At 37.5% G+C, this 23,004-nt stretch overlaps 2 protein-coding genes across 3 annotated transcripts in view; both read left to right on the plus strand.

Moving 5' to 3' along the window:
• Positions 1 to 14,955, plus strand: part of SLC39A10 (solute carrier family 39 member 10) — a 40,252-nt gene extending 25,297 nt beyond the window's left edge. The window contains exons 6-11 of one of the 2 annotated variants that reach the window (XM_032692880.1): positions 663 to 783; positions 2,712 to 3,080; positions 4,907 to 4,987; positions 7,463 to 7,653; positions 10,627 to 10,795; positions 11,695 to 14,955. In XM_032692880.1, the coding sequence (XP_032548771.1) occupies positions 663 to 783; positions 2,712 to 3,080; positions 4,907 to 4,987; positions 7,463 to 7,653; positions 10,627 to 10,785 (921 nt within the window). In that variant the 3' untranslated portion in view covers positions 10,786 to 10,795; positions 11,695 to 14,955. Of the gene's footprint in view, positions 1 to 662; positions 784 to 2,711; positions 3,081 to 4,906; positions 4,988 to 7,462; positions 7,654 to 10,626 lie in introns of both variants that reach the window. The other variant, XM_032692879.1, reaches the window with a different exon arrangement.
• A 2,169-nt stretch (positions 14,956 to 17,124) lies between these two features.
• LOC116789270 (baculoviral IAP repeat-containing protein 5.1-like) lies at positions 17,125 to 23,004 on the plus strand. Its single transcript, XM_032692881.1, has 3 exons — positions 17,125 to 20,536; positions 20,964 to 21,078; positions 22,496 to 23,004. The coding sequence occupies exons 1-3, from the start codon at positions 20,427 to 20,429 to the stop codon at positions 22,667 to 22,669; spliced, it is 399 nt and encodes a 132-aa protein (XP_032548772.1). The 5' UTR covers positions 17,125 to 20,426; the 3' UTR covers positions 22,670 to 23,004.

Below are 23,004 nucleotides of genomic sequence, written 5' to 3' on the forward strand. Positions count from 1 at the left end.
TCAAGTTCTCTGTTTTCACATCAGACTTGCTGTCTTAGCTGGACAGGCAGCAAGAGATTTTCTGTGTTGGAGGAGGCATTTCTTATATCTGATAAAGGGATAAAAAGTGTCCCATTGGAATATCTTCTTTGAGATTAATTAAATAATTAAATCCCCTAGGCTGCTTTGGCAAATCCATAAGCTTTGTTGTATGGGCTGCAGATAGAGAAAAGCTTGCTATTTTCTTAAAGGAAAATAAAAACAAGTTCCAGAAGTATAAAAAAATTAAAGTTGAACAAATTAGAGGAGCTGTTCTTGCTGCATGCTTGCTTTCTTGAACAAAATCAGCAAATATAATAGCTGCACACTATTTCTAGGGTGTTTCTAGGGTGTGAGAGCAATCCTTGTCATAGTATACTCTCTTACTAAAGTCAAATATCATATGTGAGTGTTTGTGAGATTCTGTGGTAGGTAGCTAATAATTTCCACTGGGATAGCTACTGTTGCTGAGCCTTACCTATTAAGCCTATGCTTAATTCAATATTCTGAAGTAACATACTGTTAAACATGTTAAGAGAGAGTAACTTGGTCTCTTTAGAGGAGATTTTTTGACAACATTTCACTTCTTTTTATCTCCATCAGTGTCATTTTACAAACCAGATGTTACCTGTTTTCTGTTGCAGAGTAAGCAGAAATGGTGCAAAAAAAAACAGGCTGAAGAATCACCAATTGGAAGGAAACTTTCTGATCACAAATTAAATAATAGACCAGATGCTGACTGGCTTCAGCTGAAACCCCTTGCAGGTTGGCATTTATTTTCAGAATTTTCTCTGATTATGAGATTCAAAGTAGCAACATGTTACTTTGGTATGGTATTTAGCATGTAATGTCTTGTACGGGTTTGCTGCTATTATGCAAATCATTGTTAATAAGACTTAATAGGCTTTCCCTATTAAATCTTTTTTTATTTTGTTTTCATTAGATCTGAGAACACTCTGAACACTTCCTAATATGCCATAAAGATGGTTCTCAGACTTCTGAAGCAGTCAGGTTTTGGGTGGCTGTGGTTCTTCAGGAGTTTTTTTATTTATTTGTTTTCAGGGTGTTTTTTGGTTCAGCTGTGCCTGAATAGCTCAGCCCAGGCAAAAATTAGATCAAAAATGAACACCCACACAACCTGAATGCAGATATCTGTTTCACTTTGAAGATTCCAGCAGCTGAACCAATTATCGTTTGGCTGAGGAAGCTAAACAAAATCTGTTTCTTTTCATAAATACAACTGAGTATCCTGAATATTCCTCAAGTATCCAAAACAACTTTCTCATACTGTTCCTTGTGAATGCTCAGGCAGTGTGAACCCAGAAGGAATTGTGTATCCCCCTAGGGGTGAGAGAAGGGCAAGGGTTTTGCTTCATAACCTTCCTGTTCTGTTGCCTGCATGGCTGCTGCATTAATTTGCTGATGAAGAGTCCGTAGGCTGTATTTATACAAATTCAGTTTTGTTAATTTGATTGGTTTGTAGAAGGGAGAATTAGGACTGCAGTCAATGGGATATGGGACATTGACATAGAACATAGAAAGACTTTAAACTGTATGGATGGTGCTGAATATATTTGAAATGTCCTCATTTCCTTTTAATGGGCAATCAGAGGAATTTTGCTTCTGAAAACATGGAGCATGTACTGGTTTTGTAACACGCTTACTCTGAAAGTGTGCTCTGCTGCTCAGTATATCATTCGTACTGCAGGCACTGGAAGCCCATGCTGAATTTGAATTTTGAACTGCAGTGCCACTACCACTGACCTGAATGGCCATTCCATTCCTTTTTAAACCACCTCCACATGATGATTAAGACACTGCTTATCTAGAACTCTTTGCTGCTTAGGTACTCTGTGCCAGTTTTTTTAATTCCGCTTATGATTTGCTTATTTTTGACTCTGAAATATTTTTTTTAATTATTGTGAGCTAATTGTCCAGAACTGCCTTTTTTTTTTTTTTTCCCCCCTCACAACTGCTTTTCTTTCCTGGAGGTAGATTGCCCGCTTTGTTTATTTATTAATATTACGGAAATATTAGTAAACTTAAAATTCATTGTGTAAGCCTTCTGCATTGTTTTCGCTTTGTATTACTTTGTAAAAATGGCTTTGATTGCTAGCAGGGTAATGAGCTACTCTGAAGAAGCTCACTGTGTGAGCACACAAGTGTGACACAAGGATTCATGCAGTACAGCAGATCTGTAGCTAGTGTCTGTGTCGGTGGCAGGTCATGGTATACTGCAGTGAAGGCTGAGCTGTGACCTGTAGGGGCATGTGTAGGCAGTAGCCAGTTAAGGTTTCCTGAGCCATTCAGATTCCATCTGCAGGAGATAAGACATTATTATCATCCTGGCAACTCTCCTTTGCCAATGTTGAACCATAAACTTTGTCAGTAGCAAAATTGCAGATACAAGCCTAGGCTGGGTTAAAACTGGCTTTAAGTGCTATGGACTCAGTGATGTTGCCTTGTAGTGGAGACTTTCATATGCTGTACATGCAAATTAGTGAAAAATTGTATCAATGAGAGATTTATTTTTTTGACTGAATATTGACAACGAAGTTACTAGACTAGGATGTGTTAAAATACTTTTTTTACTTTCACAGAGCAGTTAATTCTTAGTTCAGTGATGCAGCAGTTGCTGGTGACGTGTTAAATACGAATTAACACAGTGTCTCTCCCAACTGGCTTCAATGCAGGAGCAGATGACTCAGTTTTATCTGAAGATCGACTGAATGAAACTGAACTAACTGATCTGGATGGCCAGCTGGAATCCCCTCCCAAAAACTTCTTGTCTGTGGAAGAGGACAACAACATGCGCCATTCTCACAACGACGTCTCACATGCTGCTCAAGAGCATGATCTTCATGACTCAGAGTATGACAGCCATGGAGAAGATAAAATGATAGCTAGAAAACACAGTCACCACTGGCATCACAAACATTCCCATCATTCCCATGGCCACTGTCATTCTGGAAAAGACCTGAAAGATACTGGGATAGCTAATATTGCTTGGATGGTAATTATGGGAGATGGCATTCACAACTTTAGTGATGGCTTAGCAATCGGTAAGCAAAAGCACTGAGTATTTCTCAACAGTTTCTCCTTACCTTTAGTAACTCTGGTAATATTTTACTTATCAGTGATCATAGGTAAGGCTTCCAGTTAGCAGCCATGGTTACTGGCATTGCTTAATCTCCTTCAGGGCAGAAAGTAAAAGGATGTCAATTGTAATAGTTACTACTTTGTTAATATTTTGTTCTGTTTCCGCCGAAATTACTGTATTGGCATAGTGACAATCTCTGCCAAGTAAAGATAGGTGCAGACAAACCTCTTTGTGATTTATGGAGCACAGTAATGCACATTCGTTGTTTGGATCTTAGTATTTGCCTTTGAATTATAAGTAAATTCAGTCTTATTTACAATTATATTTATTTATAATAATAATACTACTATTTCTATTATTGTTAATACATAGAATTATACAGTACTTGTAAGTAAAAATACACTATGAGACAGGTTACAGAAATAATTTTTTAAAAGTACTACTAATGATAATTTAATTTTTATTTAAGCAAAGTTTGGTTTTGGCTTATGGTCATTATAGATTTATTTCTAGCCAAGTGCAGAACACATTGAATTACCAAACAGATTTTATTAGATTTATGAAATCAACTTTGATTCACATAATGCTCTAAATGTGATTTGAACTGTAAAATGCATTTTATTTCAGTATATGTCATACAAATCAAAATGACAGTGAGAGTACTGAAGTGCATACTTTTAATTTTTTACTTAAGTAGCTGCTAAGAATACACAGGGTTCTGAACTACTAGTAGGAGGAACACACACATTTTGAAGGATGGGAGATAAGCTACTTATTAGGGTCTGTAGTTAACAGTGGAATCTACTACTATTTCTCCACTTTCTCAAAACAATTTCTAAAGAAACTAAATTCTTTAAAAAATAACCTTTTGCTTCATTTTCATATTAAACAGGTAAGACATTTAGACAATGGTTTCTAAGGCCAAAAGGATTACTATGACTACTGTTGAGAACTTCACTGTGTTGAAACTCCATTTCTAAATATTCCTGTGTCAAGTCCAAACAGCTGATTCTTTGGTAAAATGTAGATTTTAGAAAAGCATGTTCATATTTTTAGTGCATCAAGTTATGAATAATCCAGAGGAAAGTTAAATTTCCCCTCTGTCTTCAGATTGTGTCTTCTCTTTCTACTTTATGTTGCCTGTTTTGACTGCTCACTGCAGGCTCTTTTTGTGCTTTTCTCTGCTACAGTACAGAAATTTAGTACCAGTTTTCTCATCTCAGAATTATTTAAGGTATGAACCTAAAGTTAATTGAATTAAATTAGCTTATGCAAAAGTTACTGAAAGACATTTATGGCAATGTTTTTATCCTTATTATTTTCCAGGTCTGGCTTATTAATATTGCTGATATGTTCTCTACGTATAAGCAGAAAGGAACTAGAGAGGTTATGGGTTAAATATTAGTTTGGATTTCCAAGCTGGAAAGGAGAGGTTTAGACTCTTGCTCATGTGCATTCCTAACTGTCCTCATGTACTTGAGAGTTCCTAAAAATGTAAAAGTGGTGCTATTTATTAGCTTGTTGCCTTAATGTGTCCGTTTCGGTCAGTTGTGATCTCCTCTCCCAGGATTTGTCTTTCAGATACACTGAATAATAAAGCATGCAGTGGTAATGCACATCCAAGATATTTCCAGTACTTCCCATTTATATATAGACAGGGCCTAGACATACTGAAAAATATTAGAGTATGCATCCTAACAGAAGGTCGTCATCTCCGGAAAATCTGTTGATTTTCTGACTTGAAAATAGTGAAATATCATTTTAATTTATTTTTCTTCTTTTTTCTAGGAGCAGCTTTTAGTGCTGGACTGACAGGAGGAATTAGTACATCTATAGCAGTATTTTGTCATGAACTTCCCCATGAATTAGGTAACTAAGTCTAGAAACTCTGTGTTCAGTCTCTTCATCTGTACAAAACATTTGTCTAAGAGCTGTTGTGATACTCACAGTGATAAGCACAATGCAGTGCAGACGCCGCAGGGGTGACCAGAACTTCAGAGTGGAAGGGAGCAATGTTGCTTCACAGTAAATAATGATACAGGATTGTATTGGCAGGTGTCTACTTACAGCAGCTCTGTGAAGCTTTTTGAACACATTTTAAAAAATGTTCTTAGGAGCACACATTTGACATTTTGTTGTTATACCTCTGCATTTTCTAGAGAATTTCACACTACTCTGTGTGGCCTTGTCTTACACAAAGTTAAGTTATATAAGTAAACACAAGCTTACCTATTACGAAATTGTGCTAGATTGAACTGTGCATATGCTTACAGCTTGCTCACTTGGTGAACTGCTAGCTCTGAATGGTCAAAAATGAGGTAAAACAAGTATTTCAAAAACCCTTAGAGGTGATGAGTGAAAGCATTTTATATAGGCAGCTACTGAGCTATAGGTAAGTAGTGGACACAGATGGGAAATAATAGAGCAGATGTTCATGGTCTGACACCAGTGGTGTACAATCATTAGTTAAGTGAAGCTGCTGCAGTATATAAAGGATTGCAATATATAGTAGTGTGCTTATAACTTGATAGCATAATGTGATTAAACTAACTCTGTGTAACAGGTGAGTAGTTCACTGTACATATTTTTTTATTTTTTTATTTTGATATGTTTTGATTCTAGACTAAGCAATTTATTTCTAGCATATGTGACATGAGAATATTTTGTTAATTACCCTCATGACTGTATATCATCTTACACTTCTGATATTCACAAGAATTCAGTATGAGTGGAGTAAAATGATTAAACCTGGTTACAAGACAAATGTAGATTTTTGTAGAATATCTACCTCTGTCACCAGTTTTAGCAGAGCTGTCCTGAATTCAGAATAATACAAGTTAACCGGGCATGTCTTAAAACAGAAAAGTGATTCAGCATGATGTAAAGTCATTCTTTCTGAATGACTTCATCTGAATGACATCTCTTCCTTTCTCTATGCTCAAATTCAAATTCATTGTTACCTTTTGTGGGGACTAATGCCTCGTTATCCTCTTCCTGAATTTGCAGGATGAGGTGTATATAGCTAAGAGGAATTTTCACAGGTATTGATAAAAAGTAAGCCTCTGGTTTTATGTGCCATGAAGAACTTCTGTGAAGTAAATGACTTGGACACAGTACTGGAAGGGATACTAAGCAGGTTTGCAGATGATACAACAGTGGGAGGAGCTGTTGACTCCCTTGAAGGCAGGGAGGCCCTGCGGGGAGACCTCCACAAATTAGAAAGACTGGGCAATCACCAACCATAGGAAGTTCAACAAGTGAAAGTGCTGGATTCTGCACCTGGAATGGGGCAACACTGGATGTGTGTACAGACTGGGGAATGAGATGCTGGAAAGCAGTGCCAGGAAAGGGACCGGTCCTGGTCTGGTGGTCCTGGTCCACAGTAAGCTGAATATGAGTCAGCAGTTTCCTGGCAGCCAGGAGGGCCAACTGTGTCCTGGGGGGCATCAGGCAAAGCATCACCAGCCAGTTGAGGGAGGGGGTTGTCCTGCTCTACTTTGCACTGGGGCAGCCTCACCTTGAATATTGTGGCAGTTTTGGTCACCACAATACCAAAAAGATGTCCAGCTATTAGAGACTGTCCAAAGGAGGGCAACAAAGATGATGAAGGGCCTTGAGGGGAAGCCATATGAGGAGTGTCTGAGGTCACTTAGTCTGTTCAGCCTGGAGAAGAGGAGACTGAGGGGAGACATCATTACAGTTTACCACTTCCTCGTGAGGGGAAGAGGAGAGGCAGGCACTGATCTCTTCTCTGTGGTGACCAGTGACAAGACCCCAGGGAATGGTCTGAAGTTGTGTCAGGGGAGGTTTAGGTTTGATATTAGAAAAAGATTCTTCCCCCAGAGGGCAGTTGGGCACTGGAACAGGCTCCCCAGGGCAGTGGTCACAGCACCAAGCCTGACAGAGTTCAAGAAGCATTTGGATGATACTCTCAGGCACATGGTGTGAGTCTTGGGGATGGTCTTGTGCAGGACCAGAACTTGCACTCGATGACCCTTGTGGGTCCTTCCAGCTTGGCTTATTCTGTGATTCTGTGTATTCTCTGTGGGAGGACCAGATCTAGACTCCTCCATTTACCCTTCATGATTAGTTACTATTACCTTTCTGACAATCAGCATTAAATCATATTTTAATCAAGGGATTGCTGCACATAAATACAGTTTTTACAAGAGTTGTCATTTTCTGTTGCTCAGCCTGACTCTGACCATCTGTAGCAGCATTTTTACTTTGGCAGTTCCTTGGATTGGTGAGGTAGTAAGTGTAAGCTAATTTGTTTACTTGCTTCTCCTGAGAAGAGTTTTACGTCTCCTGATGCCAAACCCCTGTGTTCTGTCCCTGTTGCAGGTGACTTTGCTGTGCTCCTCAAAGCAGGTATGACAGTAAAGCAGGCCATTGTGTACAACCTGCTGTCAGCCATGATGGCGTACATCGGGATGCTGATCGGCACGGCCGTGGGGCAGTACGCCAACAACATCACCCTCTGGATCTTCGCCGTCACCGCTGGCATGTTCCTCTATGTGGCCTTGGTGGACATGGTAAGGTTGGGATGGTGCTGTGCCATTTTTACACTCCATGCATAAAACATAGGACTGCTGTGGCTGGGCCACTGTGTGCTGGAGTTCAACCTAGTGTTCGGGGTTGTTCTTCACTAAAATTTAATCTTGGTATGTTCTGGGAAGTTCAGTACAAAACTTTAGCATGAGCAGCTGGTAATATATAGTTCTTGTGGTGATTAGCTTTAAAAGAAATTTATCTTGTGGGAAAATGCTACTGCTTCAGGAGCTTATAGGTATGTTACCTTCGGTGTGTGTACACCATAGGTCCAGATCCTTCGGGCAGTAACAGTGTTGTGCACGTTATCAATCCATATTTAGACCTAATTTCTCTCCTAAGCAGCTTCAGAGTTTCATTTAAATAAGCCAATTTCCTCACTTCTTGTCTTTCCTAAGCGTAATGATGATGAAATCGTTTTCCACTTTCGGGGTATTTTCTAATGCTCTTCAGTTCATTATTGAGACTTTGATTTGTAAATATACTGTAGTTACTCAAGTAACTCAGTTACTCTGTTAATAGGTGAATAAGTTCTTGTCAGGGCTTGCTAAATTGTTAAATAAAATGTCTGCAGAGAGGGATCCTTCTTGCAACTACAGTAGCCTATAATTACCGGAATATCACTTGTATATAAGTCCTGTGGCTGATATTTATTTCCTTTGAGTGAAGATATCATGTATAAAGGAAGGCAGTATTTTCATTCTTTTATTCCTTTTTCTTTTCCTCAGTCATCATAGTAGCAACCAAATAGTCAAAGCCCAATGGTCTGACTAAACAAGAGCAGCAAAACTTCTGCAAGACACACTTGAAACTGCTCCAGATTCTTGTCTTGGTGTTTCCATAATCTGCTTCCTCTCAAAGACTTTGTTACCTGACACACAAGAAGAATAGATTTTGATTCCTCCAATGCTGTCAAAGTAAATACCCAGCAGTTTTAAACCCCCTTGTAGTAGTGCTAAGGTGAAGCCTTTTTTTTTTGAATCCAGAGCACCAGATTTAAAAAAAAAATCTGTGACTTCTCTGAACAATTTCTTTTTCATGCCTGCCAAGCTGCTCTCAGAAGTTCTGTTCATACCTCCCATAGCTACTGCAGCATTGCAGGGACAGCAGAGCTGAAGCAGCACTGTGTCCAGCAGTTGGGCAGTGCCTCTTCACCAGGTAAATGTGAATATGCAGGAGGTTCGTTCCTACAGTGCTAATGTATGTGTGGGCTACATCTCAAAGATGGAAGGAGGGTTTTATTGCCAGTAAGAAGTTCTTGCAGTGCACAGCCTCCTTCCTCCCTCCCTCTCAGAGTCTTTCCAGGACCCTTTCTACTGTAAAAATAAATAAGTATTTTGAGGACAGCAACGATGGGGAGTGTGCCCATAGTACTGGTTACTGTTAAATAATCTTTTTCTTTTTATTGTAAAGGACAGGGGTCTTCTACTTGCTGTTCAGTGCCACAGTTTGGGGAATACATGAGCACTGCCACTACCTGTAACTAAGACTTCCACTTCTACTCATCCTTTTCTCCGTTTTCATGCCCATGACTGGAAATGGAGACAGAGCACTGTACCCTTCCTAGGTTTTGAGACAGTTACCAGAGTATTCTTTCATTATTCTTAAGAGCATCCTTAGATTCAGAACAGCAATATTCTGTCTCTGTAGAAGTTACAACTTCTACAAAAACAGGTCTTCCATCCAAAAAACATGAAGATGAGAATTGGCAGCAGCAATTCCAGCACAATTCTCTGATTAGATTTTGTGTTACTTGCTGAAAACAAGTCTGGTTTATTAAAAATAAAATAATTCTAGTAGTGTAAACTCAATCATTACTGCATTTATTTTGGTGACTTAACAGTACTTTATAATTTGGTATAGTGCTTGCTGTTAAACTGCCTGGCCTATTGTATATTTATTGTCATGTGATTGTCAATTGATATGTATATGTAATGTGTCATTTTTCACATCAGTTTGGGTTCTTTTGTATATATTTTAATACTCAGTGAGTCAAATTAATTGTCAGGTTATGTGTCTTTTAGAAATACAGTAATACAAGACCAGAAGGGTGTAACATATTTGGGTTTTTAGCAGCTTTGATATCATTGTCTCTGCAGAATTCAGGTACTCAGAATAACAAAAACTACTCTAGCCTATCTAATGAAGAGCAGTAAATAGACTTGTGCTGTGTACTACCTGAAGTTTACGTTTTCTTCTGTAGTTTCTTTTTGCATACTGTGTGTCTTGAAGAAATTCCTTTGTTTTCACCTCCTGCTTTCATGAATTAATTTCTTTGTAAACACGCTATTTCTCTTCTGTATGTGTTGTAAAACACTTTGTAAGATTTATTTTTACATCTTCCAAGTCCGCTATTATTTGTTGCTTTTGTCAGTACTCTTTGACTTTTCTTCACAGATGAGGAACAAAAGGACTAGCCAGAACTTTCATAATTTCTTACAGTTTCACATAGAATTTCTCTTTAATTGCCTGGAGCTACTATTCCCGTATTTTAAAGGGATGTGTATGTGACTATGTGTAAGCATCTAACATGACAAATGAATGGCTAAGTTAATCAGCAAAGTCATTATAAAGGGTATATTTATAGCAATGTAATTACTGTAGAAATAGGCAAAGCTTTTTATTACGTTTACTTGAGCATGACAATTTTAATTGAGTAGAAGTACTCAAGAGAGCAGAACTGCTGGGCTGGTCCTTATCTTGAGGAACTTAATGTTCAATTAGATGTGTGATCCAGTAAAAGCTTAAGAAAAAAAAAGTCCAAAGAAAAAGTGTTTTATGATATGATCATGTTTTTATTGACTGTAGTGGTTAGGTAGAGTTTAAGCTATGTCTTAGTGTGTTGTTTTGTATCTGAACCCCGGAGTATTTAGTCTTGACAATACCATCTTGTAAATTTGTCCTGTATGAATGGAATAGAGGTGAAAAAACTTTCTAAATTGTTTTTTTCCTTTTAGCTTCCAGAAATGCTTCATGGAGATGGAGATAATGAAGAGCATGGCTACTGTCCTGTGGGGCAGTTTGTTCTTCAGAATCTAGGCCTGCTTCTTGGATTTGCCATCATGCTGGTGATTGCCCTCTATGAAGACAAAATTGTGCTTGACATCCAGTTTTGACCTAATTCTGGTAATCACTGTGGTTACAATAATGTTGCTGTATGGCTTTGAGTCTGCACTGTTTCACTGTATGCACGTTGCTCAGAGGAAATGCGGTGGCTTGCACTACTTACACAAGTACAGGACATTTCATTTCTGCCTAGATTAACTAATGCTTTTTTCTAATTCAGATCAGATCAGGCCACCCAATGCAACTTCTACACTCGAGTGATCAACACTTAGGAAACACAAAATATGAGAAATAAAGGCCAAGTTCAGTGTACTATATAGGGAGCACTGCTTGCTTAAGAAAGAAAAAGTACAGTGAATGATCTTAATTGGGAAAATACCATTTCATTGGTACACTTGGACAGAACCAAGAAGATGTTACAGTTAAAACAAAAACCTCTGCAAGGCACCCGAGCAAGCTTTTAGTGCCATATAAGTCCTGAGTAGTGCATATATGTATCTATATATGTATAGATCTATGTAGATATATACAGATATGCATACATATATATGTGTGTGTGCGTGTATGTATATATATATATTAATTCTGCGCTGATTTTTCTGCATAGTGGTGACTTGAAATATTAAATCTTGCAGCAGGACATGACTGGAAACCACTATGCCAGTTTAAATTTTTAAAAAGAAACCCAAAGCCTAAACACTGTTTAAGTTCTTGCAAGACATGTTAAGCTCACTCCATCATTTCAGTCCTCCTGTGTAAGAAGGCAGGCTGTTGCCATGTACTCTGCAAAGTGTGACTTCTGTCAAGGGTCAGTTTGATGATGTTTTTCCCAGCTAAGATTTATTTGATGTTTGTTCCTTGATATTAGTAGGAAAATGCAAAATGCAGTAGAATTAGTGTTAGCTTGGGGAAATCCCTGACGTTGGAGTTATTGAGCTGTTTCTGGTTTTTTCTTACAGACGCTAAACATGTATTGTGTGCCACTTGCAGCATAAACTACTGAAGAATTGTGGCTGTGAATTTGTGCAAACTCTTTTAACAAAGAATCCATACGGGAATTTCTCCATTTTTTTAAAAACAATTATTTTGAACTGTTTTCTTCTCTTCATGTTAAAACAATCCAAAGTTCAAGATGCTAGTTACTGAACCTGGGCACAAAGGTTAAATTATGCTCTGTGTATGTTGTAACGGTAGGTTATTTACAATACTGTAATAGCAGATCAAATGTGTTTCTACAATGCCTTGTTATCAGACATTGCAACACCAGCCATTTCTGGCAGTAGAGAGTATGTAAGAAGATTTCTACTTCCAGTATAAAGGAGTTCATTTCTAAGATATTTTTTTACAATTTTGGTATTTAAATTAGATTATTAAAAAGCAGATGTGGTAGAACAATGGTATGTGTCATTCGGAAGAATAGACTGAAACTTTGGGCCTTAACTTGCTGGGACCAGCTGTCCTAGATCAGATTGTGCTGATATGCGTATATTGCCAGACATGAGTTAGTTCTTCTTGTACCCATCTCCTTAAAAAAAAAATTGTGAGTTTGTGAGGAGTGCAAGTTGATTCTGTAGTACCAGTCCTAAGCATGGTAGTAGCTTTTTTTAAAACATGCAGTTCGTCTATTTTATGTGTATGCCAGGTAAAAGCTGTATTTTGACTATGTGCCGTAAGTTTCGTTTCGGTCTGCTTGGTGCCAGTGTAGCTGCTAAGAACACTGATCCTAACGCCTTTAATGAGAGCCAGTTGGTATCTTCATTCCATTTCAAGTTAATGTGTTTCCTGTGGCCCTTTACTTTTGAAACTTCATTGGTCAGGTCAGCTTTTACTGAGAGCAGCTCATGTATTTTAAAGTAATCGGTCGGTCGCCAGTATTTCTTCCTAATTCAGTATCAGGAAACAGTATTAAGGGTCCATTTCAAAGAAGGGTGCAGTTTCTTCAGTGAAGAAGCCAAAAGCCCAGAGTTCAGGCAGGCAGCCATTTCATGTTCTGAACTCAGGTTTTATTTTTTGCTCTTTAAACATGTTTACTGTTGGACCCTAATTAGCAAACACACTGTTGTTAGCTTCAGATTCCTGAATTTCTGCAGTGTAAAGCTCCTGGGTGACATTTTAGCATAGTGTTCATGTTTGGTCACTGAGTACCATTTTCAAAGAGACTTAACTCACTGGATACCTTCTGAGGATCTAAGTTTAAACAATCTGTGTTTCTTATGTATTAAACTGACTTAGTTTTTCTTTTCTGTTAATTCTGTCAAGTATAAGGGGGTCATTATGCAGCTGAACTGATGTTTTGTCAAATCATTTTTTAAAGCTTATTTCTCTTAATTCTTTTCAAATGAAGATTTCTGTATTTCAGGTAGTATATTTACTTTTTTATTAGTTGTAATATGGTTATAGCTTAATACACTGCCTCTGTAGGAAAATAGTTAACTTCCTTCCAAGACCATCTTCAGACAAGGGAAAAACGTGGTCATTGAAGGTAGGTACTGTATTTTTCATGGAATATAGGTTGTTTACTTTTATTTTCTAATATTTATTGCAAATGTAACAGAGCAGTGTAACAGCTGTGACTTCTTCTATGTGTTTCCGCCAGTATTGAATTCCAAAAGATTCTAATGTACACTTCTGTTACAGACAATCTGAATTCCACTACATTTCTACTTGGCTTCAACATTCCATTTTGCTTGAATCCAGAGTCTCATTTAACTTGTATTTGTTGGAGGGCATAAATGTTACTTGTATATTACAATGCTGTCACTGTGTGACATCCCATAAGAATTTTGATGTAAATCACATTGCACTCAATCCTCTGTGATTATGCTTAGAAAATGTTGTAGTTGCTAGATGCAGTGTGATTTTTTTATTATTATTTTTTTTTATTTTTCTTTCCCCATTAACAACTGAGTCTATGGTTTAAAATGTGATTATGGTCCAATAAGATAACTTGCTGAGCTATTGGTCTTTTTGTTATAACTAGATCATTTTTTAAGATTTTATAAAGCTGGAAATGATCAAATGCTGTTTTGTTCATTGTCAACAGTGTTGTGTTCATTTTATGTATGTTCCTTATACGTAAGGAGCCTTCAGAAAATAAAAGCTATTCAAGGAGCGGATATTTTTGTTGGCTTTTATAAGGTTTTGTTGTGTACTTCTGTATTTTAGTATTCCATTTCAAATCTCGTGAAAGGCACAAATGCAACATTGTAAAAAAACTCGATTTCTCTTTTTACATGGCATTTCAGGACTGACATGCACTCCTTAGAAGTGATCTGGAAAATGCCCCTACCTCCCAAAACTGCAATAGGTTTATGAATTAAGCTGACATAATAATGCCACACCTGTCTGACCCGGTGTTCTTGTGGTTGGTCTGAAGGGAGAGTCGTGACAACCACAAAGGTGCTGGAATGGCCTGTAGTTGACAGGACCCCTCTTCTCTCGCTGGTCTTGTACACTGAGGCTGGGTAACTTGGTCACTGTGGAATGTCTGCTCTCTTACACAGCTTCAGCCATGTCTGCAGCGAAGAACAAAGTAGTCCTTTTCATCTTGGACAGCTTTGGATTGGCCAAAGTATTTTTACATTGTTGGCAGGGTTTTTTATTTGCTTTTTAAAAGATAGCTCTGAAAACTTCTTTCTTTTTTCCTCTTTCTTAGCAGATTGCCTCCGCTCCCAAGATACACAACACCAAACTTCCCATTATTATTATTATTAACAGAGGGTTCTCAGCTCCTCTCAGACACTACTTTCTATTTCAACAACTTGTTTAGCACACTTACAGAGCCAATCCCAGTCATCAGTGATGCTGCCACCATAATTGCATTCTCCAGTTGTAGAGTGAAGAACATCAGGTGGCAGCTCTTAAAAAAAAGCCGGTGATCTGAGCAGCAGCTGAGCAATTCTCTGGGCAGCATATCCCTATCACTGTGTAATTTACTTGGAAGTCAACCAGAATTCTCACTGGAAAGTTTAAAAGCTGTTAATTCATGCTCGAACCATTTGGTCTGCAGATCTTCAAATAATCATCCATCAAGTCATCCAGCATTGCTGCTTTTGAAGAATAATAGCACCAAAAATTTCCGTAGTAATGCAGCTAGAACTCCCCTGAGTACAAGTTTATGGAAAAATCTTCCAAAATTTTCTCTCCTTGTTTGGCATATTCCTAAAATAAACGTATGCTGTCACAGGGCCATAGCTATGCTCATAATTTTTTATTTTTTTTTTAGAAAATAAAGTCAAACATGCTTAAAGTCTTGAGGTTGGGAGAAACTGGACTCCTCTTAGGTGCATAAAAGGAAAAAAATTATGACTGATAACAGATAAATTATTTACAGAAAATCAAGGCAAGAGTGGGTGATACACTGAGAACTGGGATGAGGAAAAACGGTCAAAAAAGGTACCAAGGAATGTTTACTACATACAAGTTATTATCTTTAAGAGAAGGAAAAAAAAAAGCCTCCCTCACTGGTAGGAAGTATATTTGCTCCTAAGCTCTGGTTGTAGGACGTTTCCCTAAGAACCCTCCCCCTTCCCACCCTCTCCTTCAGGACGGAAACACACAATTCCATGAAGCTGCTTGAATCACTTGCCCGTTAGCCACATTATTGCTTGAATTTGCCTGTTAACCACATTGATAAGCAAAATAACTCCAGGCTGACAGTTGTTTGAAAATAACACACACACCCCCGCCCCCTTCCTGCCCCATCCATAACTTTAACAGATTTTGGCTCTAGTGGGCTGCTTGGGAAGCTGGAATGTGAAGAAGTGCCATGTATTGCTAGCAGATTCCAGAGGGGCTTCTATGAAATACACCTAACTCTGCAAACAGGGAAGGAAATGCCTTCTGCCAAACTTACACAAATAGGTCGAGGTTCTCTTTAATCTGAAATAGTTGAGGATCTGGTATTCTCCCTGTCATTGAATAAATCACAGAGAGCCATTAAGTGTCTTAGTGTGATGTTTTACACTTCGCAGTAATATCGCCAAGAATGGAATCCACAGTTCCTGCCTGGAGACAGGTTACAATTCCAGTGAATAAGGCAACTGTGGGAAACAAATGCTGCTCTGTTTTGCGTGGCAGAACTTCTGAATTGTAATTTGAAATTTTCCCAGATCTGTTATGTACCAATCATGGTACTCTAACCACAAACTGAATGTGGTGAGCACTATGGCAAGTAGACCTTGGCTTCCAGTTCACTGTCCCCACTAAGCTGTGGCTGTGGCAACAACCCAGCCTGCATTGGTACATTCACACATAGTCCTACAAAATGCAAGCAAGGGCTGGTGACCCTTGTGAGCAGTTGCTGTACCTTGTACTGGTCAAGGAAGGTGTGCAGCTGCTGTGCAGGTCAGTCACATTGGAGCTGTATGGAATGTTCCAACACAACGGCCCAAAATTCCACCTTTCTTGCACCAGAGCGTGGAAAAAGCAGAGGCCTCACAGCAATGTCTTGAACGCAACCTTAAAACCAAGTGAAATACTGTTAATAATTCATGGCTGGTTAAACCATTTTTTTTTTCTTGTGTCCTGCACAGTGATGCTGTCTTTGAGTCACTCAAAGCCCAGCGTCTCCTGCTCTGGTCACTGACTGACTGTTTGTGAGTCAGGGGTAGCTTTTTGACACACAAAGGCCTTCAGCATGATCATTAAACTATCATGAGCACCAGTTCTAAATATTCTCTTAAACCCTCAAAGTGATTTTATTTTTAAAGCTATATATTCATTATATATAATCAGTATACATGACATGCAGCTATGTGTACGAGGCCATGCACCTATGCAGTTTTGTTTACACCACTGTGTTATAAAACATTGCTCAAACAATATTTATGCCTTTTTTTTTTTCTCCTTATCAAGGTAGACTTATGGCCTTTACACAAAAACATTGTGTAGGAACTTTTGGGTTGGTTTGTTTTTCAGTTGAGACAGTTTAGCAAAATATAGATCTCAGTTAGATGATCTACATTAATTATAGAAAAATAATATAAAATCATTTAAACAGATATCTAGTTATAAAAAGAGTGGCGAAGATTTTCCCAGTCTTAATTTTTTTTTTTAACTAGAGAGCTGTATTATTGATACCATACCACAAATTTCAATTGAAGAAGTAGGAGATGAGCAATAAAATAAAAATTAAATTTACTGCACTATTGCCAGTTATCAAAACTAGTTGCCTTTTAGTGGAAAGCACCTATTTAATTTGTGAGGGTTTTTTTCCCCCAGATCATATATACACAGTCATCAGGGTCTGCTTTAACTGAATCACAGAGTTGTAACATTACTAACAGGCTTTCTGCAGCTGTTGGAAAAGTCAGGATCAGATACTGAATATATGATATTTAATGTATGGTATAGTTTAAAATACAATTTAAATCTTTTTTTTCGTGCCATTCCACTTCACTAAAACCTCTTATCTGTCTTCCATTGAAATACTCCAACTACACATCCATTTAATCTGGAACTATAAGATTCTGACAGTTTAAAAATACTCCTGAAAACAATATGATCTTGCTCTTGAAGGATGTAGAAAATCTACTATAAAATGCAAGATACCTTTGCGGTTTGGTGGCTGGAGACTTGAAGTATGTCTGTCATTCTCAACAGCAGAGAATGATAGTTCCTGACAGAATAATAGTCAGGAAATGCAAGAAATACATCTTACCCAAACCCAGCAACTTTCTAGTATTCTAGCAGTACTCTTGTTACATAAGAATTGATTTGGGCTGTTGGGGATTTTTTTTGTTGTTGTTTTAAATGCCATAATAATGACAGTCAAAGTGAAAAAAATCCATACTTCAATTCTGCAATTCTGATGTGTAAATGTCACCCAAGATTCTAAGGTCCTATATTACTATGATGTTTTTAATTAAGTATTATATTACAATTAATGCATATTAGAAAAAAAATAGCATTTTCAGGTAAAATTACTTACAATAAACATTTAAACCATTACAGTTTTTTTCTTTTTTGCATTTTATATTTGAGATTACACAAACAAATTAGTTAAATAGATCATGACTTCACAAGATCATAAAATATGCCAAAAATATTTAACCTACCATTTTCTTTAAACAATAGACAAATTATTTATTCCTGAAAAAAGCCCTCTACGTTATTTAGTGCCTTTTGTTAAAGAGAATCAGAAGATCAATTTTAATGTGTTTTTGGGCAGTTAAAAACAGGTTTTTGAGCTTACTTTTGCATTTCAACTTTTACTTAAATATAAGTTCCCTGCTTCACACAAACATACACATATGTACACATATACACACACAAACATCAACTATGTTAAAAAAGTCTGGAGATATTAAAATACTTGATCATCAGCAAACTACAGAAGGGCTGTCATGGAGTCAGCACCAGGAGAAAGTGTAAATATCAGTGGTTGCACAGCCCAGGCTTTGGATTCTTCTACCATATGTATCATCTAAAAGAAAAAGGAAAAATAGAATTAAATTGTCCTGGTTAGGGTAACACATACTACTCTAAACATCTGAATATCAATTCCAAGGACAGTATCCCTGCATATAAAATTAGATACAAGTACAGTCCCAGAGGAATCAGTGATTTAGCATGTGTAAATCTAGGCAAAAAAGATGCTCTGATAGAGCTGAAATTAAAAGTCCTATGCAAATGTTCCTTAATCTCATTTCTGTCACCACATCTGGACAGACTGACATGCTGGGTTATTTTCTGCACTTACTCCATCTGTATTATGGAGAGGATTTAAATTTTTCAAGTCTCATAATGCAACAGCTTTCAAAGGTGTTAAGATTTTGGCTTAGAAAGCTGCTGTATACAGCAGACTTGAACACACTGGTATTTAAAATTGCTGCTGAAGCTAAGTGGGCTCTGTACCAAAATAAGAGACAATTTATAAAGTGACAGATTAATACTTTCATCCTGTAAACCTTTACAGATGTAATTCTTCAAAATATTATCACTGATTCTATCTCTGGACATACTCTAAAATATTTTAAAATAGAATAGAATATTTAGAATATTATAAAATAACCACCTCCTCTTTAAAGAAATGCAATAGTATTTGCAAAGAGAATCCTAAGATTTAATATCTGAAAATGAAGTCTAAGAAACACTAAAGGATTCAACGCCTCTGTCACATTCTATGTACTTGGTCACACTATATATTTTTTCCCTGAAAGCACCTGTGATAATTGCAGATTTTATAATTGAAATGTTAAAAACTTCATGTTAAAAATTCCAGTTACAAATACAGCAACTTAGCGTATAAAATTTAAAAATATATTATCCTCGTTGTGACCAGAGGGGGGAAAAGTTCCAGTGGCTTCATTTCTCTTGATTGTCCTGCTCATAAACTCACCTGTGTTTTTGCTTTCTTTAAAAACTTACCCTGCTTTACAGGTGCAATGTGTCACCAATTAGTATAATGCCTTAAATTTGAGAGCAGGAGAGAGGCTCTGGGCTCTGTTAACTGTGGGCTTTATAGATGGAGATGCTCTTGAAAGAGCTTAGTTCAGCTTCCAAGCTCTTGACTGATTTTAAGGAGATGTATGAGTATGAGAACCGTTTAAAAACCTTCACAAAGTGGCCTTTCCAAGAGAACTGCAAGTGCACTCCGGAGAATGTAAGTCTGAAAAATGGTTATTTTTCCTGTGCCTTATTTTTTATATACTGTGCCTAAATGTGGAGTCACTGTTAAGTATATTCGTGCTCAAGAAGAGCCCATTAAACTTGATGAAGATGGAAAGTTAAATACTCCAACTTTGCTCTGTTTGCTCCTCAGAAATACTGTAGTAGGATGACTGGCTTTTCTGTGTTCAGTCTATTAGTCTAGCTGCAGAACTTAATATAGTTACTTTTTTTTGTTCTTGTCACTGAAAAGTTGATTTCTAGTATTATGTAGTCTTTCTGATTGCAAATTTCTATTCATGGCAAAGTAGCCTACATTAGACTGGAAAAGTACACATCCAGCAGGAAGGATGAGGTAGCAGAATGATGGCTACTTAAAATTCAAAAATGGAAAATATATAAACTTTAGAAAACTTAATGTTTCTGTCCCTGCAGGCTTTGACTTGAGCGTTAAAAATAAATAAATTAATAAATAAAAATTAAAAAAATCTACCTGACTTCTAAATAGGCACACACGTGAAACCTTCAAGCTGGATCTCAGATGAGTCACACTTCAGGAGTTATCTGAGAAGGTTTGGATAACTGAAATAAACTTAATTTTTAGTGTTCTGATCAGACATGATTCTAAAGTGACAGGAAAACATAGAAGTCCAAGATGTAGCATTTTACTCACATAATTTATATTTAAAGGTTCTCTATGTCCAAGCCTTTTTTTTTTTCTCTGAAAATATTCTTTAAAGTCCTAACTATGGCAGATCTCATGCACTGCTACAGAAATACCTGTGTATCGTGGCATTTACTAGTTGTTACCTGGTGCAACAAAGCTATTCCAGTTGCCTGCAGATAGCACAGCTATGCAGAAATCTTTTCACTACTTGTAGCCTATTCCTTGTTCCTTTACTAATTGCTTATTTACCTGCTTGCAGTCCTCACACTTAAAATTTCTTTTTCAGCCTGATCTGTGCTGATAGACATTGTGAGGAAAGGTGTTGTTTGCAAGCTCTTCAGAATCAAGTCTGCTCATGTAAACACGAGCAAATGTGTGGGATAAGGCTCTAAACTTCTAAACTGTCCCTTGCAGATGGCAAAGGCGGGATTCATCCACTGTCCAAATGTAAATGAACCAGATGTGGCAAAATGTTTCTTTTGCTTGTTAGAACTGGAAGGCTGGGAGCAAAATGATGATCCATGGTAAGCACAGATGCAACAAAGTTCTTGAAGTGTTTCCCCAAACTTCTTTGACAACATCCCCTTAGTCATTATAAAGTTACCAATTTCCTCCATGACAGTTCACAAAACTGAAGTTTATCTTACCTAATAGCCTTGAAATAGTTCAAGTAGCTTTTGTCTGAGATCCACTAGATCTATTTCTTGTGTTTTCTTGTTCTGCTGATGGGCAGTAGAAGTACTGAAGCGACCTGTCACTTCAGATCTTCATCTCTTGAAACGTAACTTTTATGGGTTTATTATATGTTCTTATTCTGGGTTTATTATATGTTCTTATTCTGGGTTTATTATATGTTCTTATTCTGGGTTTATTATATGTTCTTATTCTGGGTTTATTATATGTTCTTATTCTGGGTTTATTATATGTTCTTATTCTGGGTTTATTTTGCAGGGAGGAACACACCAAACGTCACACCTGTGACTTTTTATCTCTTCCTAAGAACTTTGAAGACCTTACAATGGAGGAGTACTACATGCTGGAGATGACACGGCTGAGAACATTCATTGTAAGTGTTAACCAAATAATCTTCTTATAAGATTCAAAGCAAGAATGTAAACAAGAACCTCTATCTCTAAGGTTTCCAGGCATCAGCCAGGAGTGATGGTATAAGGTTAGGACATGACTTATACTGATATAATGATTTACATGCATTATTGGCTAAGAAATCTGCACCCAGACACTTCTCAGTTCAGTCTATTGTCTGGTTTTTGAATGCAAACCTGTTTCCTTTAGAGAAAACCAGCAACTTATTACAGCAGAAAAAAATATATTGGGTACAATAACCAATCCAGGAAGCTCAACAGTGAGCCACTCTGTCATCTTCAGGAGGGATGAACAACACATGTGAAAAGACAAAATTTGACCAGATCATTGTTTCACATGTCCAGTTTTACATATAAATCAGCCTAATTAATCTTTCAAACTTTAAAGCCCATCTCAAATGTTTTACAGTTCACCAGTTTTACTCCTTCTCGATCCCGGGGTTTAGTGCCACAGTGCTGGCATGTAAAAAAGCACACAAAACTGAGCTGCTCTGTTAATCAAGATCAGCTGATCTTTGATATATGAGCCCTACTCCCATGGATACTAAGAATCAAGTGACCCAAGCTCCCTGATAAGGTGCAGTAAAGGTTCTGCATCTTACTTCTTGGTGGGTTTGCACAAATAAAGTCTTTGCTTTGCTAATACTATTCTGTATTAAATACATACCTGGTGAACATCAAAGTTAAGTATTTAAGGTCCCTATGCAACAGATTAAATAAATAAGAATAGGATCACATGGTGCAGGGCAAGCAGTCTGATAGCTTAAAAGGTGTATTAAGAGTGAGACACTGATGTTATCCAACCTGAACTGCGAATGATTTAGAGCAGTGTTTCAAGGTACAAAAAGGGTCTTGGTCATAATATTACTTTATTTCTAAGTAGAGTATATAGAAAACTTGAAGCAGCAGCTTCAAGTGGGAACACTTTGTGCCCAAGAATCCTGTCACCAATAGCTTGGAGGGCAATCCACTAGGCCTGTTTGCCCTCTTGAAGCACATGTCCTGAGGAGTGAGATCATGCCTCTTCACACAGAAGATGAAAGTTAAGTCTCCCTCCCTGATGTGATGTAAAATACAGCTAAACAGTCGGGTCACCTTTTACTTTAAAAGAAAAAGGTATACTATACATAGCCAGAAGTGGTCACTGAACTGAGCCCTACTGGCAAGGCTGGTGGAGGAGTTTCTGAATCAAATGGGGGGGTGCATGTGACACACTTGCCGAACTGCTCTGCACCATTCCAGCAGCCACAGACAAAAGCAGACTTCTAAGCTAGAATTTGTGGCAGATCAGTGGGGTTTTGAGGATCTAAGATTTGAATCTAGTTGAACTGGACAGTTAAATTGCTCAATTGAAAGTCTCAATTTTCGCTTTGCTTTAAGTGCAAAATTGGCAGACGGATAATAAACTCTTTTGAAGAAGAAGTCGCCACAACTAGGAAGCATCTTGTGGATTACTTTGTCTCCAAGCATCAGTACACACCACCACTGCCACTGCCTGTCAGTGATGATCCATCCACTCAGCGCTCAGAAGGCTCACACTGCCAGTCAAAATAAGACCAGGAGAAGTGAAGTGTCAAGTCCGATTCTAAAAGTTTCTCTTCTTTATGTGGTACAGTAATTTCTTTATCTGAGTATGAATATAAAGCTAAGCAGTTGTGTGAGAAAGTGTATGTAGAGAATTCCCTTCATAAGGTCTCTGGAACAGAGTTCAAAGCTTTTTATACTACTCCTGTCTTTCATAATATGCTTTGTTGTTGTGCTTAAGTGTGGACTAATAGTAGTCCCACTAACCTGTGAATATGTGAAAAATGTCTAAGCAAATACTTATATTATTGTGTTTTTTAGCAGACTGATTTTTTTTGTTTTTGAATAAAGATTCAGAACTCTGA

Source organism: Chiroxiphia lanceolata, chromosome 7 (genome assembly GCF_009829145.1).
Source record: "Chiroxiphia lanceolata isolate bChiLan1 chromosome 7, bChiLan1.pri, whole genome shotgun sequence".
NCBI lineage: Eukaryota > Metazoa > Chordata > Aves > Passeriformes > Pipridae > Chiroxiphia > Chiroxiphia lanceolata.

Coding starts and splice junctions, on each gene's coding strand:
- LOC116789270 (XM_032692881.1), top strand. CDS start 20,427: ATGGCAAAGGCGGGATTCATCCACTGTCCAAATGTAAATGAACCAGAT. Junction 20,537..20,963: donor GAGCAAAATGATGATCCATG/GTAAGCACAGAT, acceptor TTTATTTTGCAG/GGAGGAACACACCAAACGTC. Junction 21,079..22,495: donor CACGGCTGAGAACATTCATT/GTAAGTGTTAAC, acceptor CTTTGCTTTAAG/TGCAAAATTGGCAGACGGAT.